The following is a 16,382-nucleotide window of genomic DNA, read 5'->3' as shown; positions in this document are numbered from 1 at the left end:
ATGCACAATACAATTCTGCAATGCCCTTAAAAATGAGTGGGATTGCCAATAGCCTTCGATTGTATCAGGTTGTTCCTCCAAGTAGGGTTCAGAACCATCTTGGAAGGTTACCCTCAGAGTGTGATGTTCCTGGACGAGATAGGCTGTGACATCTGGGTGCAGGGTTACGAACTCCAGAAACTGGGTCCAGAGAGCCAAAAGGTGGGAGCAGAGCCAAGTGAGGTCTTTGCTGATCTGCTCTGCTATCTTTTCTGGATTGTTCAGCATCTGGAAGGGTACAAAGTAGATATTGTCAAGGCAAACTAGGGACAATGACCTTTGAATTGGTTTTTATTTTATTTTGCAAAAAGTCAAACATCTGAATAAGCCCGGGGGAGACCCAAAATGATTCAGAACAGAACAGCACAGTCGTACCTCGTTACATGAGTCTCCAGTTGCGTTTTTTCAGGATATTGAACTCGGCAAACCTGGAAGTGTATACTTCCGGGTTTCGCCGCCTGCGCATGTGCAGAAGCACTCTATCATTCCACAAGTCCATGCAGAAGCAGTGCTCTAGTTGCAGACTTTTGGGGTGCAAATGGCACCCTGGAACAGATCAAGTCCATAACTAGAGGTACCACTGTATAGCCTAATTGGGTTCCAACTATGGGAAATGAACTTAGGCAAAACAACACAATCGTTCAGCCCAGACACTGAGGTCCAGCACCGAGGGCCTTCTGGCGGTTCCCTCATTGAGAGAAGTAAGGTTACAGGGAACCAGACAGAGGGCCTTCTCGGTAGTGGCGCCCACCCTGTGGAACACCCTCCTTTCAGATGTGAAGGAAATAAGCAGCTATCTTTAAAAGACATCTGAAGGCACTGAAGGCAGCCCTGTTCAGGGAAGTTTTTAATATTTAATGCTGTACTGTTTTTAACACTTGATTGGGAGCCACCCAGAGTGGCTGGGGAAACTCAGCCAGATGGGCGGGGTATAAATATTATTATTATTATTATTATATTAGGCCACAAACCCATCTAAGTTTTTCTCAGTGATCAACCATTTGCCTATGGAGCAAATGGGTTCTAAAAGATCTACATTGGCTCCCAGTGCATTTCCAAACACAATCAAAGTGTTGGTGCTGACCCTTAAAGCCCTAAATGGCATTGGCCCTGTTTACCTGAAGGAATGTCTCCATCTTACTGTGCAACCCAGACACTGACATTCATCTCAGAAGGCCTTCTGGAAGTTCCCTCATTGTGAGAAGTGAAGTTACAGGGAACCAGGCAGAGGGCCTTCTCGGTAGTGGCACCGCCCTCTGGAACGCCCTCCCATCACATGTCAAGGAGATAAACAACTTTCCATAAACATCTGAAGGCACTCTTGTATCAGGAGACTTTTAATGCCTGATGTTTTTTCCACTGGAAGCCACCTAGAGTGGCTGGGGCAACCCAGTCAGATGGGTGGGGTACAAGTAAATCATCACCATCATCATCATCATCATCATCTTAACAATGTGCAATAGTACCCTGTCCTCTTGTGACTCCTAGGAGCTGGTGTTCAGAGACATTATGGCCCCTAACACCTTTGAATTAGGGGGCAATCTTTTGCCAATATGCACCAAGATAAGGAGTTCAGTATTCCCAGCTCATGTAGGCTTAGCCAGGATCAAGTACTCATCCCCAGCTCAACAGAAGACATTAAGACAGTTTGAGTGCATTGCGCATATTAAGAAAGCTATGTTGAAATTTTGCAACTTTTATCAAGGCTCTTTTCTCACCCTTGTAGAACTGATCATAAAATTGTAGAGTTGGATGGGACACAAAGGGTCATTGATTCCAACCCTCTAATTGATCTGGTAATTTTCCTGATTATTTCATGTATCTTGAAATGTAACTCAGTGTGAAACTCAGTGCTGGCAACGCGAGGGACAGAAGCCTATACTGGAAACGTTGCTAAGCACTTTTTCCTTCCTCAGAGTTCCTCAATCGTTTCCTCCTGGAAGGGGCTTCAAATTCTCTGAAAATTTTGCTTCTCGCAGAGTTCAACTCAATCTTGCTCTGGATTTGATGGCATCTGTGTCCTGTCCCTCTCCTTCCCTCTTTCCAGCTTCTTCAAATGAACATTACTCATGAGCATCAATCTAGATTGAGCTTCTGACAAGGATAATGGGAGTAGTAAAATATTCAAACTGTTTTGTGAGTCTAGTTCAGGGAACGGATTTCAGCTGACAGTGAAAGATGGGGCAATTTATGGCAAGTATCTTTTACAGAGGCTGAGATCCAGAGTTTCTCCTGCTGGCGAGAGGCTATTCTGTGCAGTGTTGCCAGGATGAGATGCTCCCACCAGATGAAGGTGGGTATGGGTCAATTTACAACCATTTCCCATTCTCCCTCCAGATCTTTATGCTCCCCCAAATTCTGCTTGGTGGGGGTTGGGAACCCCTTCAAAGCAACATGAGATGCAATACATGTGGGAATGTTCAGGGTGGCAGGAGAGGATATGTTGTTTATTAATATCCTTCCTATCTTGCGCTAGCAAGTTCCTTTATGTAGCAGAGTTACATTCCCCCTTTTCATATGCACAGCAGATAGCTGGTTGAAGGCTCATGTGAGCCTCTCACTATTATACAATTCAATATGTCTCAGGTTGAATTGTACGTTTCTGGTAAGTTCCCTTGAATCCCTCTTAAAAGAATAAAGACACAACAATCTTATTCAAAGTCAATAAAGGAAATTTGCTCACATCAGTTCACAGTTGGATTCCTGAAGGCATATTTAGTTACAAATATGTACATGTGGATCTACCCTATATGGGGGAATAATCCCAGTGCTTCTGCTTGAGAGCTAGCAGAGCAGTCCCGGCCAGAAGCTGGTCAAACAAAGAAGGAAGTAAAAAAGAGAAAGGTGTGTTGCGTGACTCGTCCTTTTGTTACCTGGACAGGTTAGGTCACGCCCACCTTCTATCACATGCCAAAGGAAGGATGTTCCAGCCAGGAGGAACAGGAAGTTTCAACTGGCTGGACCAAACATTCCCTCGTATGTCTTCTCTAGCATTACTAGGAATGTTGCACCAGCAGGTTCCCTTGCTGGAACTCAGGGATGTACCTAATACTACCATTCTGCTGTAGCTGCCTGTGGACAACTAATTACTCTTTCCTATGGACTGCAAAAATAGAAACAACAGACATCTCTTGTTGTCAATTATACATTGTCCACTAGATGGTGCTGCTCCATCTATAATGTTTTTTAAAAACCCGGCAAACATGCCAAACTTTTTCTGATGCATCTGCAATATTTCCCTTGTTTGTTCCTCCAAGCACTTCCCAGCAGGGTGGTCAGCCTAGTTTTTAGTTTAGAATTAGGAAATGCCGCACAATAAAAATCAGAGATTTCAAAGAGAGATACTGGCAGAATAAATCTCTCGATTTGTTCTGCGGCCAACAGTTGCTTATTATCATTTTGCTGGGGATGGTGGGGATAATTCAGTGTGGTCTGTTCTTTGGGGGTTCTCTTCTGCAGCCATAAACTGTGAAAGTGGCAAATTCCCCAGATCTGATCAATTACACAGAGGACAGATCTGTCAAATGCTCTTAGCTATGGCAGCGAAATGGGGATTCCATATTCAGATGCAACATACCTCTGAGTATCAGATAATAAAATGTATGTCTTAGTTCAGGGTTTGCCAACATGGTGCTGTCTGTACATTGTAGGACTCCTGTCATCCCCAGACAGCTGAGAGCAAGGATGATGGTCTAAAAGAATCTGAAAGGAACCTCACTGGCTTCCTTACTAGAATGATAAACTCCACCTTGCTTCGAACACCAGGCATTAGCAAGAGATTTCATCCTTTTACATGCAGCGGACTTTAGATTTGGCCTCAGAAATTAGCTAGAATAATAATAATAATGATAATAATGATAATAATAATAATAATAATAATAATAATAATAATAATAATAATTTATTATTTATACCCCGCCCATCTGGCTGGGCCTCCCCAGCCACTCTGGGCGGCTAACCAGAGCATGCACCACTCTGGCGAGACAGTCCGCAGGCAGATAGGGTCTCAGCCTACGTACCAGATAGAGCTGGTAAACAGCTGCCCTGGACACAGATTTGACCTGTGCCTCCATGGACAGCTGTGAGTCCAAAATGACTCCCAGGCTGCGCACCTGGTCCTTCAGGGGCACAGTTACCCCTCGAAGCAAAGTAAAGCATAGTTTTGGTCTCTCCAGTAACCTTTTAACCCAGCATGAATTGGGGACGAGCATAAACATTCAACCTTTCTTCTATTTTTCAACCTTCCGGACTAACCACCTATAAACACTGCACTGCAATGGCCAGCAAATGCTACCATGAGACTGCCAGCACCCAACTCCCATATCTTGTGACCTTGTCCTGGACTAATTTTTTTACTGGGCAGCAAAGTAAGCTAGAAAAACCCCAGACATCACCCCCTTACCCTGGTTAGGTAAAGGTAAAGGACTCCCGGATGGATAAGTACAGTCAAAGGGGCAGAGGGCACTGTGGTCTAAACCACAGAGCCTCTTGGGCTTGCCGATCAGGAGGTTGGCAGTTCGAATCCCCACAACAGGGTGAGTTCTCGTTGCTCTTTCCCAGCTCCTGCCAACCTAGCAGTTTGAAAGCATGCTAGTGCAAGTAGATAAATAGGTACTGCTGTGGTGGGAAGCTAAACAGCTTTTCTGTGTGCTCTGGTTTCCATCATGGTCTCCCGTTGCGCCAGAAGCGGTTTAGTCCTGCTGGCCACATGACCCGGAAAACTGTCTTTTCGACATGAAAAGTAAGATGAGCGCCACAACCTCACAGTCACCTTTGATTGGACTTCACCATCCAGGGGTCCTTTACCTTTACCTTTTACCCTGGTTACCAAGCGCTAACTCCTGGCTCTGCAAGATGAGATAAGAAAAAGGAGGAAATAGCACATTGTCATAGGGAACACTGATAGCCAATAGGATCATGGTAAAGTCCAACCAATGTATTTGAAATGTATAAATCTCTGAATGTATAGGATTTGGAACTGGGTTCCCCTGAATCTTCTTACTGCACTCTGAATAAATCCCCTTTTTCCACCACTGGTGTGAATGCTTTCGACCATCACCCCAGCTTTGGACTTTTTGTCCATAACGTTGGCAGTCCAAGTATTCTGGAATACTCTCTCTGCTGAAATATGGGATGTCCATTTGGTATCGCCATTGCACCATCTTCTGAAGGTACACCTGTTTAAGCAAGCATTTTCCCGATCTCCTGAACCAAACTTCCTGTTTCAATGGCCGCTTTAACTCTTTTAACAGTTGTGCTGTTTTAATGGGCTGTTGTATTGAATATTCTAAGTGTGGGTGGTTTATTGTAATCTTTCAAGGGGGTTGTTTTCTTGTGTATTTCAATTAGGTGTGTTAATATTTTCGTTTTGTAATTGCTTTTATACTTCTAAAACCGTTTAGAAGACACCTTGGCAATTAAGTGGCACGTACATGAATTAATAATAATAATAATACCCCAGCCTTAATCAAGTTCTTCACTTTGGAACCGAGCATAATACTAGCCAGCCATTCTTAGAACACCACAGGGCAGCATAATGCCAGCCATGAGAAACATCACCAGTGATTGTCTCACAATCAGATCCCATATTCAGCAGATATTAGGCCAATTGCGTCCACCCACAGAAAATCCCATGCCTAAGAACAACTTGGCTGGATATCTCTTTTGAGTGGCTGTAGCCATCATTGTAGGGACGCAGGTGGTGCTGTGGGTGTAAACCACTGAGCCTTGCCGATTGGAAGGTTGGCGGTTTGAATCCCTGTGATGGGGTGAGCTCCCGTTGCTCGGTCCCTGCTCCTGCCAACCTAGCAGTTCGAAAGCACATCAAAGTGCAAGTAGATAAATAGGTACTCCGGTGTTTCCATGTGCTGCTCTAGTTTTGCCAGAAGTGACTTAGTCATGCTGGCCACATGACCCGGAAAAACTGTCTGCAGACAAATGTTGGCTCCCTCACCCAGTAAAGCAAGATGAGCACCGCAACCCCAGAGTTGTTCACGACTGGACTTAACTGTCAGGGGTACTTTACCTTTCTTTACCTTTTTAGCCATCATTGTAGCTATCACATGGCCGTAAGATTTATAAGATGAACCACTCTGTGTTGGGTGAAAATATGTTGTGTTGTGTGCCTACTGCCAATCAACTTCATTCCGTGATTTTGCATCATGGAATTTGAAGAGAAAAATAAACCTCTTTCTAAACCTTTCAGAGGTTTTTCTTTCTTTCTTTCTTTTTTTAAAAAAGCCTCAATAGCTTTTGCTTTCCTTCATAGGGGGTAAGGAAGCTTGAGAGATTTGATCTTTGCAGATTCCTATACAAAATCACTTGGTCTGCATATGGATCAGGGCGGGGCATAAATAAATTATTATTATTATTATTATTATTATTATTATTATTAGTTTCTTAGTTGTTTTTGTTACCATAAAGCAGCAATGCTGCAGCAAGCAAAGGCTATAGCAGCCAAGTCAGCTGCTTGTGGCTGCAAAGCCAAACAGGATGTGTGTGACTGTTGCCATGGGAACAAAGGGGCAGTCCATTCTCCTTACTGAGCACCGGATGTGAGCTCAGTGTGAGTCATATGACCTGTACAGGATGTACATGGGTGGAGTGAGATTCTCTCTGTTGTTCGAAGAGTGCAGACATCTTTATCTGTATGGCTGCGAGAGACAGAAATAAAGACATGTAAATACGTTTCTGTCTGAGTCTGATTCCCCTCCCTGGGGAGCAGGGAGGAGGAGAAGCAGTGGTGTGTTTTTCTCACAGCCTGAGAAAAATCGCCGAAACGGACCTCGTGTGTTTTCCTGCCGGGAGTCGCAGGAGGGAGGTCAGAAAGGAATTCAGCCGGTGCCTGGAAGACTGGCACATCCCTCTGACCGAGGCAGAATTCCAACAGTTTTTACATCCCACAATCTTCACCAAGTGAGGATAAGAGCACCAGCTAAGTAAAGTAAGGTGTAGCATGATAAAAGTCAGAGTTAGAAGAACAGGATCACAATCAAATCAGAAGCAGTGACAGATGATTAGACTACCCCAAGAAATAGGAATTGCCACTAAGATACAAAACCCTGGGCAAAAGAAAAGATATGTATTCAGTCTTTGTTTAAATATATCCACTGTAGAAGCCAACCAGATGCAACTAGGTAGGACGTTCTGAAAATGTGGCATTGCCACCAAGAAGGCCCTGCTCCATGTCACTTACAAGGCACAATCACGTGTCACCTGGTCAGACCTCACCTGGAGTACTGTGTCCAGTTCTGGGCACCACAGTTCAAGAAGGACACTGACAAACTGGAACGTGTCCAGAGGAGGGCAACCAAAATGGTCAAAGGCCTGGAAACGATGCCTTATGAGGAACGGCTAAGGGAGCTGGGCATGTTTAGCCTGGAGAAGAGGAGGTTAAGGGGTGATATGATAGCCATGTTCAAATATATCAAAGGATGTCACATAGAGGAGGGAGAAAGGTTGTTTTCTGCTGCTCCAGAGAAGCGGACACGGAGCAATGGATCCAAACTACAAGAAAGAAGATTCCACCTAAACATTAGGAAGAACTTCCTGACAGTAAGAGCTGTTCGACAGTGGAATTTGCTGCCAAGGAGTGTGGTGGAGTCTCCTTCTTTGGAGGTCTTTAAGCAGAGGCTTGACAACCATATGTCAGGAGTGCTCTGATGGTGTTTCCTGCTTGGCAGGGGGTTGGACTCGATGGCCCTTGTGGTCTTTTCCAACTCTATGATTCTATGAGTCTATGATTCTACCTCTCAGCAATTTAAACATATCAAAATATTTGGATACATTTTTAACAGAATATAAGCATTATATACAGATTTTGACAGAAAATAAACTTTTTTTAAAAAAAAAAAGATGTTTGAGAAGGTTTGTGTGTTTTCTTTTAGAAAAAAGAATGATGTGTGAATAAGGAAACTGAACAGAACTGAATTATGGGAAATAGCATGCAAAAGGGGAATGGGCTGGAATGAAATGGATTTGCAAATCACTGACAGAAAGTGCTCCAACCTCATGCAGAAGTCATTGTGCTGGAATGCAAAACTCACGTAATTTTTTTGCATTCTAACAACACTGCCTTCCCCATAGACAAATGCATTTACTTGACAATGGACATGCATCTTTGAAGAGGAAAAACGAAATATTGCTCTTGCAGTTGTTTGGGAAATGCACACATGGGTGTATGCTATTGTGGTAGCTACCTGTAGCTCTGCAGACAGCTGCAACAGGGTGTCTTCTACAGAAAGATCCTCTAGAAAAAAAGAAGAAAAAGGTACAATCAATTATTTCATAAGCATCTGCGCCCAGGGTTGATTTGCATGATAACAGGAACATCAGAAGACCTCAGCCAAATGTCTCAATTGAAATGATGGAATACACTTGGTTGCTCCATCTTTTCTCACATATCTTGCCAGATACAACAAGGTGCCAAAAAGAATTAAAATAAAATTCACCACCAACTCAATATAGCATAAATAAAGACCACAATCTGCCCTTTGGCAAAAAGCAAATCAAAGGTAAGTTGGATAATTCATACAGCCCCCCCCCCCCTTTAATTCATTACAGGAGTTATTCTTGCCAATTGGAATAAAATTGTGACATCATTCATCCTAAATTAAAATTTCAGAGGCCTGCTAGTCTTCTATGCACCCCATTTAATCAGGGAATTTAAAAAATTGACCTATTTAAAGATTCATATCCTATGGACAATGGGTAGAATCTGAGAGAGAGGTGGGGAACACAAATTGAACTCTATATGCTAACTCCAGAAAGCTCTGGCGCGGTGCTTCGAATTGACTGCTTCTTTCACGGAGTGAAGCCGCATTGCTGTTGCCGGAGAGCGCTGACTTTTTCCTGTGGACAATTGGACTTTAAACAACTACCCGTGAGTAGAACGGAAAATTGGATCTTTAAATACCTTAATTTGGCACCGAAGCGGGAAGGTCTTAAACAGGAAGTCCGCCTTCCGCTTTTGTAAATAGATTGAAGAAAAGACGTTACAAGCTAAAGTCTTTTTGGCAAAGGATTAAATCTCCGTCGGTTAAAATTACAAAAAACCCCTTGGAAGCAGGAGAAGAGGGGGGGAATTTTGGACCTAGAGAGCCTGCAGGAGAGAGTGAAAAATCAAATTACCACTGCTCTGAACCTGGAAACGGGCTGCCAGAAAGAGTTAATTAATTGCGAACAGAACATATTTGACAGCTAGCTAAATAAGAGAAAGATACTGTTTCCATTGTCCTCTTCTGCATTTAAAAAGGAGGAAAAGTAACTGAAATTTGAAACTATTTTTATGGTTTGAGTTGTGTTTGAAAGGATTGATACAAGTGGAAACTGTTTCCCTCTAGAGGGAGCTTTTGAAACTGTTACAGGAGTGTAACTGAGGAATCACCAGCTGCAAGATAAGGAATTGTGAGAACCAGAGATTGACCTTGGACCATTTAAAAATGTTGACAGGAGAAGCAATAGTGACTGTATTATGTAAGATAAGCTATTCGCTGGAACAGCTTCATAAGAAGACCGATGACATGACTTTTAAAATTGATAACTTGGAACAGAAAGTGATTAATATGAGACAAAAAGTGAGTGCCAACACAGAAATAATTCAGGACTTGGTACAAGAAACTATTTTGGCAGGACAAATTGTGGAGGAGAAGGAGAAACTACCTAAAGTAATACAAGCGGGATCCTTAGTCTTACAGAAGCAAATTGAGGACTACAAGTTGAGGCCTTTTATGATTGAATCTAGAAAAAGTCAGATTTTGAGGATTGGATCCCGGCTCGGATTGAAGAAGGAAAGTTGGAAAGATCCCTCTATGCAGGGATTAACTGACTTCTGGGACATGGACTTGGGTCTGGAGGAGATTGGCGTTTTGGGGGCCCTTGGATTTGGAGGAATCTTGAAACATGTCCCTCTATGGATCTTAGCTTCAACTATGGAAATTTGGCTGACCTGTCCAGAAGGAATAAAAGTATTGTTAGGTTGGAGTTTTCCCGAGATTTGCTCTTTAGCATTAAACAATATGAAGAAGACCTGCAGAAGGGACCTGGAAAAAAGTTAAGAGCCTCGGACATAAGATCTCCAGGTTGATGGACTATATGGAATTGACGGAAAGGACTGGCAGAATCCGAATCCAGGGAGAGGAGATGGTGGAAGAAGATTGGAAAATTTAAAGTTTATATATAGAAATATTGTAAAATTAATGAGTGATAGAAAAATGGTGGAATGATATTTTATGGCCTTAGCAGAAATGTTATAAGGAGTTAAGCATATATAAGTATTTTAGTTTTAATGGAAAATAAGGTTAAAAAATATGTTATTTATAATATGATAAAAATAGAGAAAGATGGAAAGGATTTGCTGAAACAATTAACAGAAGTGGAATACAAAAAGGGAGGTGAGAGGAGGTCGAGGAAACAAGGGAATGAAAGATAGAGTATGGAAAAGATGTGATGTATGTTTTTAAATTGTTTTTGTTTTTTTCATTTAGGGTTAGGGTTAGGGATTGGGTTTTGTTTAGTTTAGTTTAATGGGTTTAGTTTAATGGGTTTAGGTTGTGTTTTGTATTGTCTATATATTGTATTGTATTGTCTTTTTTTCTCTTTTGTCTTCCTTTCTTTTCTTTTGTAATCATTAAAAGCAATAAATATTATTTAAAAAAACAACAACAGAAAGCTCTTTAAAGATGGCACTGAATCAGATAAGACAGCACTGAATCAGAATAATGGCATGCAGAATAAGTTATTTATAGATTGTAATCCCAAGTGAGAGCTGGACCATAAAGAAGGTTGATTGCCAAAGAATTGATGCTTTTGAATTCTGGTGCTGGAGGAGACTCTTGAGAGTCCCATGGACTGCAAGAAGATCAAACCTATCCATTTTGAAGGAAATCAGCCCTGAGTGCTCACTGAAAGGACAGATCCTGAAGCTGAGGCTCCAAGACTTTGGCCACCTCATGAGAAGGGAAGACTCCCTGGAAAAGACCCTGATGTTGGGAAAGATGGAGGGCACAAGCAGAAGGGGATGGCAGAGGACGAGATGGTTGGACAGTGTTCTTGAAGCTACCAGCATGAGTTTGACCAAACTGTGGGAGGCAGTGGAAGACAGGAGTGCCTGGCGTGCTCTGGTCCATGGGGTCACGAAGAGTCGGACATGTCTAAACGACTAAACAACAACAATTCCCAAGGTTTATTGTTCTGTGAACTTATAGAACAATATAACTTATAGAACAATATAGAACAATATATTGTTCTGTGAACTTATAGAACAATATAAGCCAGTCAGGGAGGCTGGCATTATTGTCATTATATTGTGGGTGGTGAAAGGGTTGTGGCAGCAAGAAGTGTGACCTGCTTTAAGCTAGGGATAAACTGAAATATGGGGGTTTGGTGTCCCCTGCAAAAAGTTTCCCTTTTAATGGTTGTTTGAAGGTGCTCCAAACAGCACAAAAGGGAGAGGAAGCTGTGAGCCCATTGCCAAGGTAACTGGACTGATGTGTGTAAGCAGTTTCCTTGTGGCAGCAAAGAGGGGAGATTGGTATGGCAGAATCAGTCATTTTGTTCGGCTTCAGGTCACCTGAACATGAGAACCGGTCCACGTGCTCAGATCTCAGGCCACGGCTGTCCTCTTACCTAACTTCAGCTGCGGCAAATTGGGAATCTCCTTCGTGATGAAGGCATAATACATGTGGAGTCCGCGATACGCCTTGAGGAGCAGGAGGCAAAGGTCTTTGTGCCACTTGTGCGCATGCTGCATGCAGTTTTCAGAGGGCACATAAAAGCTACCCTGCATGAGAAAGGAAGAGAGAAAGGGACAAGAGGAGCAGATTATCGCAACGCTCATTTTAAAAGAAATATTTATTAAGTTTTCCATTTTAATGATCCAATAAAAACCACATCAAAACATTCCAAATTACAAAGCAATCAAATAAAGCCAAATATAAATGCCAAATTATATATCTTTGGGTGACTTCCCATGCTCTGAATTTTGCAGAGTGCTGATCATCTAGTATCACATTGCATTTCTTAATTAGTCAATAAACCATTCTGATGTTGATCCTTCGCTTGCTTTTCATTTATGTTTGCAACCACTGGTCTGTTCAACTTTTGCCTTCATAGTTCTGTGTGAAATATTTTCCCCTGTTGTTATCCACATTCCAGCAATTCCATTTTTGATTTCTGCTCACAGGAGCCATAATACGCCACATGCCAAACAAAAAGACACCATTAGCTCTGGGCAGCCATCCAGAATTCCCCTCTGTAGTCTCGCTCCATCTCCCAACATGCTGGTACCTCCACAAGAACAAAATAACTCCAGTCCAGAATTCTTTCTATCCTTCCACTAAGGGTAGCTGCCAGAATCCTCACCCAATCAGTATTATAATTGAACCACAATGGCAGCAGAGTGTTCTTTCAAGCTTGCTTGCGTATTTCAAACAGTTGCCTTTTGGGGGAGGTATACCAGGTAAAACTGCAAGTACATATACAGTCATACCTCAGGTTACAGAAGCTTCAGGTTGTGTGTTTTCGGGTTATGGACGCACCGAAACCTGGAAGTACCGGAACGGGTTTTGGTGGTCACGCATGTGCAGAAGCGCTAAATCACACTTTGCGCATACGCAGAAGTGCCGAATCGCAACCCGTGTGTGTGCAGACCCGGATCTGCAGGTTGCGAACGTGCCTCCCGTACAGATCACGTTCACAACCCGAGCGTCCACTGTATATTGAAAGAGAATAAAAAAGGCTCACCTTCCCCTGGGGTTATACAATTAATTCACCAATTAATTCCACCAGTATTGCAACGCTCGATTTACAATAGTTCCAGGCTGAGTTGGCTTAAAAAGACTTCCCTTGGAGAACAACACCAAGGTTTAGCTAAACCAATATTTTGCATGCCAGGTGCTTCCAAGACTAAGGGTGATTGTGATGACCTCCCTACTGTCTCCCCTACCCTGTAAGAAACAATAACCCAATAACCCTCCTGCTGGCATACTAGTACAGGGGATCTACTTCACCCAGAGAGCCGCTTCTGATAGCTTCTGGAGCATTGTGTCCCTCATCCGTTCTGAATCAGCTGCTAATCACAGTCATTTTGGTGATCTTATGGTGATCTACCTATGGGACCGCCTCTCCTGCTATACACCACGAAGGACCTTAAGGTCCACAAATGACAGGTCCCATGGAGGTCCCAAGTCGCAAGGTGGTTAGATTGGTCTCAACTAGGGCCAGGGCCTTTTCAGTACTGGCCCCGACTTGGTGGAACGCTCTGTCACAAGAGACTAGGGCCCTGCAGGACTTGACATCTTTCCGCAGAGCCTGCAAGACAGAGCTGATCCGCCTGACCTTTGGTTTGGACTCAGTCTGACCCTTATGTTTTCCTCTCCTTATGGTCTTGCTCTATCAGCTACTTTTAAAATGAGGCTGCATTTTAAATAGTATTTTAACCTGTATTTTAAATTGATTTTTTTGTCCTATTATGCTTTTATTGTAATTTTACTGGTGTTAGCCGCCCTGAGCCTGGCTCTGGCTGGGGAGGGCAGGGTATAAATAAATTTTATTTATTATTATTATTATTATTATTATTATTATTATTATTATTATTATTATTATTATTATTATCTTGCAATAGGAGCAAAACAATCCCTCCCTCTCTTTATATCTCAATCATTTGTGATTTAATAAAACACTACTATGCTATCTTCCCTTCTAAACTAAGATGTTCCCCTACAGCCCAGAACTGTGTGCACTTGTGTGTACATGCATGTGTCAGTGTATCTTGTGTAGCAATGCGTAAAGAGAGAGAGAATTACAGCAAAGACACAATTCCCACATGTCATTTTTTTTTCTTCCTTCTCGCTGTATTTATCACGCTGCAAAGAGGTCGTATTCCACCCTCGGATTGTTTAGAAAAGCCACGACAGCAACCAAATGTTTCATTTTGTTTCGAAAGTCATCAATTCACAACACCACCTAATTTTCAAACTTAATGCAGTGTGGTTGCAAAACAAGGCAACGTTTTAAAGGACATGTTTGCAGCTTGTCTCAGTTCAAAATGCTGTGAAACAAGATAATAAACAACGGAGGAACGGAATAGGGGATGCGTTATTTTACAGCAGTGAAAACTTGTGCTTTTCTGAAATCCATCCTCCAGTTTTTTGAATGCTTTCTGCACCTGTGAAAGGCATTTTCATTGTTCTGACTCATTCTCAGGACCCTTTTAGAATTTTGTAAAAAAATAATAATTATGGGTTTGGGGCTTTGGCCTTGCGTTATCACTGCAAGGTGGTCAAGCACAGTGTCTGGGTTTTTTTCCAGTGAATGGGCTGAATTTAGATACATTCTTAGGGAAATCAGCCCTGAGTGCTCACTGGAAGGACAGATCCTGAAGCTGAGGCTCCAATACTTTGGCCACTTCATGAGAAGAGAAGACTCCCTGGAAAAGACCCTGATATTGGGAAAGATTGAGGGCACAAGGAGAAGGGGACGACAGAGGACAAGATGGTTGGACAGAGAGCATTCCACAAACTGGGAGCAGAAAATGCCTGTTTTCATGTTAATGCCCTCTTGTGGAAGAGGAAGATGAAGAAGTGCCTTGGAATATAATATTAGGGTCCCGGTGGAAAAGACCCTGATGTTGGGAAAGATTGAGGGCACAAGGAGAAGGGGACGGCTGAGGACAAGATGGTTGGACAGTGTTCTCGAAGCTACCACCATGAGTTTGAACAAGCTGCGAGAGGCAGTGGAAGACAGGAGTGCCTGGCGTGCTCTGGTCCATGGGGTCACAAAGAGTTGGACATGACTAAACGACAACAACAACAACTGGTCCTGCTAGCAGACACACACACAAGGACTTTTACTAGCGCCTTCTCCTCCCCCCATGGTGTGCCCCCTCACCCACCAAAATGGGCTTTGGGGGGTATAGGGAGTGGGAAAAGAGGGAGATGATTCCATTGGGCAAGTAGAAATTCTTGCACTAATGGAACATTTGTAACAGTGCAACACTGAATCTCTCCCAATATTTATCCAGCAATGGTGAGATTCCCTGCCTGCCTGCACTTTCTTACCTGAAAAAGTATTATGAAAGGCGTCTCTCTCCCCCCACCCTCCGGGATTTCACTGAAGTATGTGAAGCCAGGAAGGCTGCAGGGCACTGGACCAATGATCTGAATGATTTGTAGCATCAGTCACCTCAGAAGTAAGCCGAGTCCAGCAATAATAATAATAATAATAATAATAATAATAATAATAATAAAAATAAAAAATACATATCCCCTTTGTGAGATTTTCACTGAGATTCCTCTCCCCTTTGAGAATGTTTGGATGTGATTTCAGCATAGCACTAGTTGAAAACCTTTTAATCGTTAGCCAAACTTTCAAATTTGAATTTTGAATTAAAGTGCCATCAAACACTTTAAATTCAAAGGACTTTTAATCTTCAGACATCCGGACATTCTGTTTCACTCTGGGCCAACAAAATTTCCCAGTGTGTTAGGGCGCATTTCTCTTAACACACAAAGTTTGGAAAGCAGCTCCCAGTAATACAATACACTTTTGTGGTATTTTCACTCATGTATGCATTTCTCTGCATATTTGCTCCTATTATTATTATTATTATTATTATTATTATTATTATTTCTTCTACATATGCTTGGGATGGAGAGCTACATCACAAAATTCAGAGAAGCGTGAATTTTGAAGGACAGTTGCCCTTTGGTTCACCTTTCGTTTTGGGAAGCATGAAATGGACAGGCTCACATTAGAATGCGAACGGCACTGAATTTACGTGCTATCGCTACACTGTATACATAAACCTCTGTGAATATTAGCAAGAAAATGTCAGTGTGACATAAATTATTTCAACCTGACATAGTGTGAGTCACAGTCTGGATTGGAATTTCAGGAATCGGTTCAACCACAAAAGGAGAGATCTGCCAGGAAAGGAGCAGTAACATTTGCATGAGTTATCATAAGTACATACGAACTTATCTCATTATACATGACAAAGCCATTTTTCACCTTCTCACCCCTTGCTTTTTCCTGTAAGACCTACTGCAGTCGTTAAGAGTCGTCAACAGGCTCATCACAGCTATCTGCCAATCACCCATTCCCACCACCCTTCTGAGTAATACCCCTCCCCACCTTCTCACTATATAGAAGGGTCTGGTGACTTCTGTTTCAGTGTATCTGAAGAAGTGTGCATGCACACGAAAGCTCATACCAAGAACTAATTTAGTTGGTCTTTAAGGTGCTACTGGAAGGAAATTTTTTGTTTTGACTATGGCATACCAACACGGCTACCTATCTGTAACATACGAACAGGCTTCTGGATCAGGCCAATGATCCATCTAGTC

At 42.5% G+C, this 16,382-nt stretch overlaps 1 protein-coding gene and 1 long non-coding RNA gene across 4 annotated transcripts in view; one reads left to right on the top strand and one right to left on the bottom strand.

Moving 5' to 3' along the window:
- LOC310849327 overlaps positions 1-16,382 on the top strand; it is a 344,819-nt gene that overhangs the window by 132,093 nt on the left and 196,344 nt on the right. The gene's annotated exons all lie outside the window — the stretch shown is intronic.
- Positions 1-16,382, bottom strand: part of FAM135B (family with sequence similarity 135 member B) — a 164,205-nt gene that overhangs the window by 17,677 nt on the left and 130,146 nt on the right. For all 3 annotated transcript variants that reach the window (XM_083748984.1, XM_083748985.1, XM_083748986.1), the window contains 3 exons: positions 11,665-11,818; positions 8,238-8,287; positions 112-267 (listed from right to left, as the gene is read on the bottom strand). In XM_083748984.1, the coding sequence (XP_083605110.1) occupies positions 112-267; positions 8,238-8,287; positions 11,665-11,818 (360 nt within the window). The remainder of the gene's footprint in view (positions 1-111; positions 268-8,237; positions 8,288-11,664; positions 11,819-16,382) is intronic.

The sequence above is a fragment of the Podarcis gaigeae genome (genome assembly GCF_964106915.1).
Source record: "Podarcis gaigeae genome assembly, chromosome: 7".
NCBI lineage: Eukaryota > Metazoa > Chordata > Lepidosauria > Squamata > Lacertidae > Podarcis > Podarcis gaigeae.
Note: the sequence above shows the minus strand (reverse complement) of the source record. Positions and strands in the feature narration are given on the sequence as shown.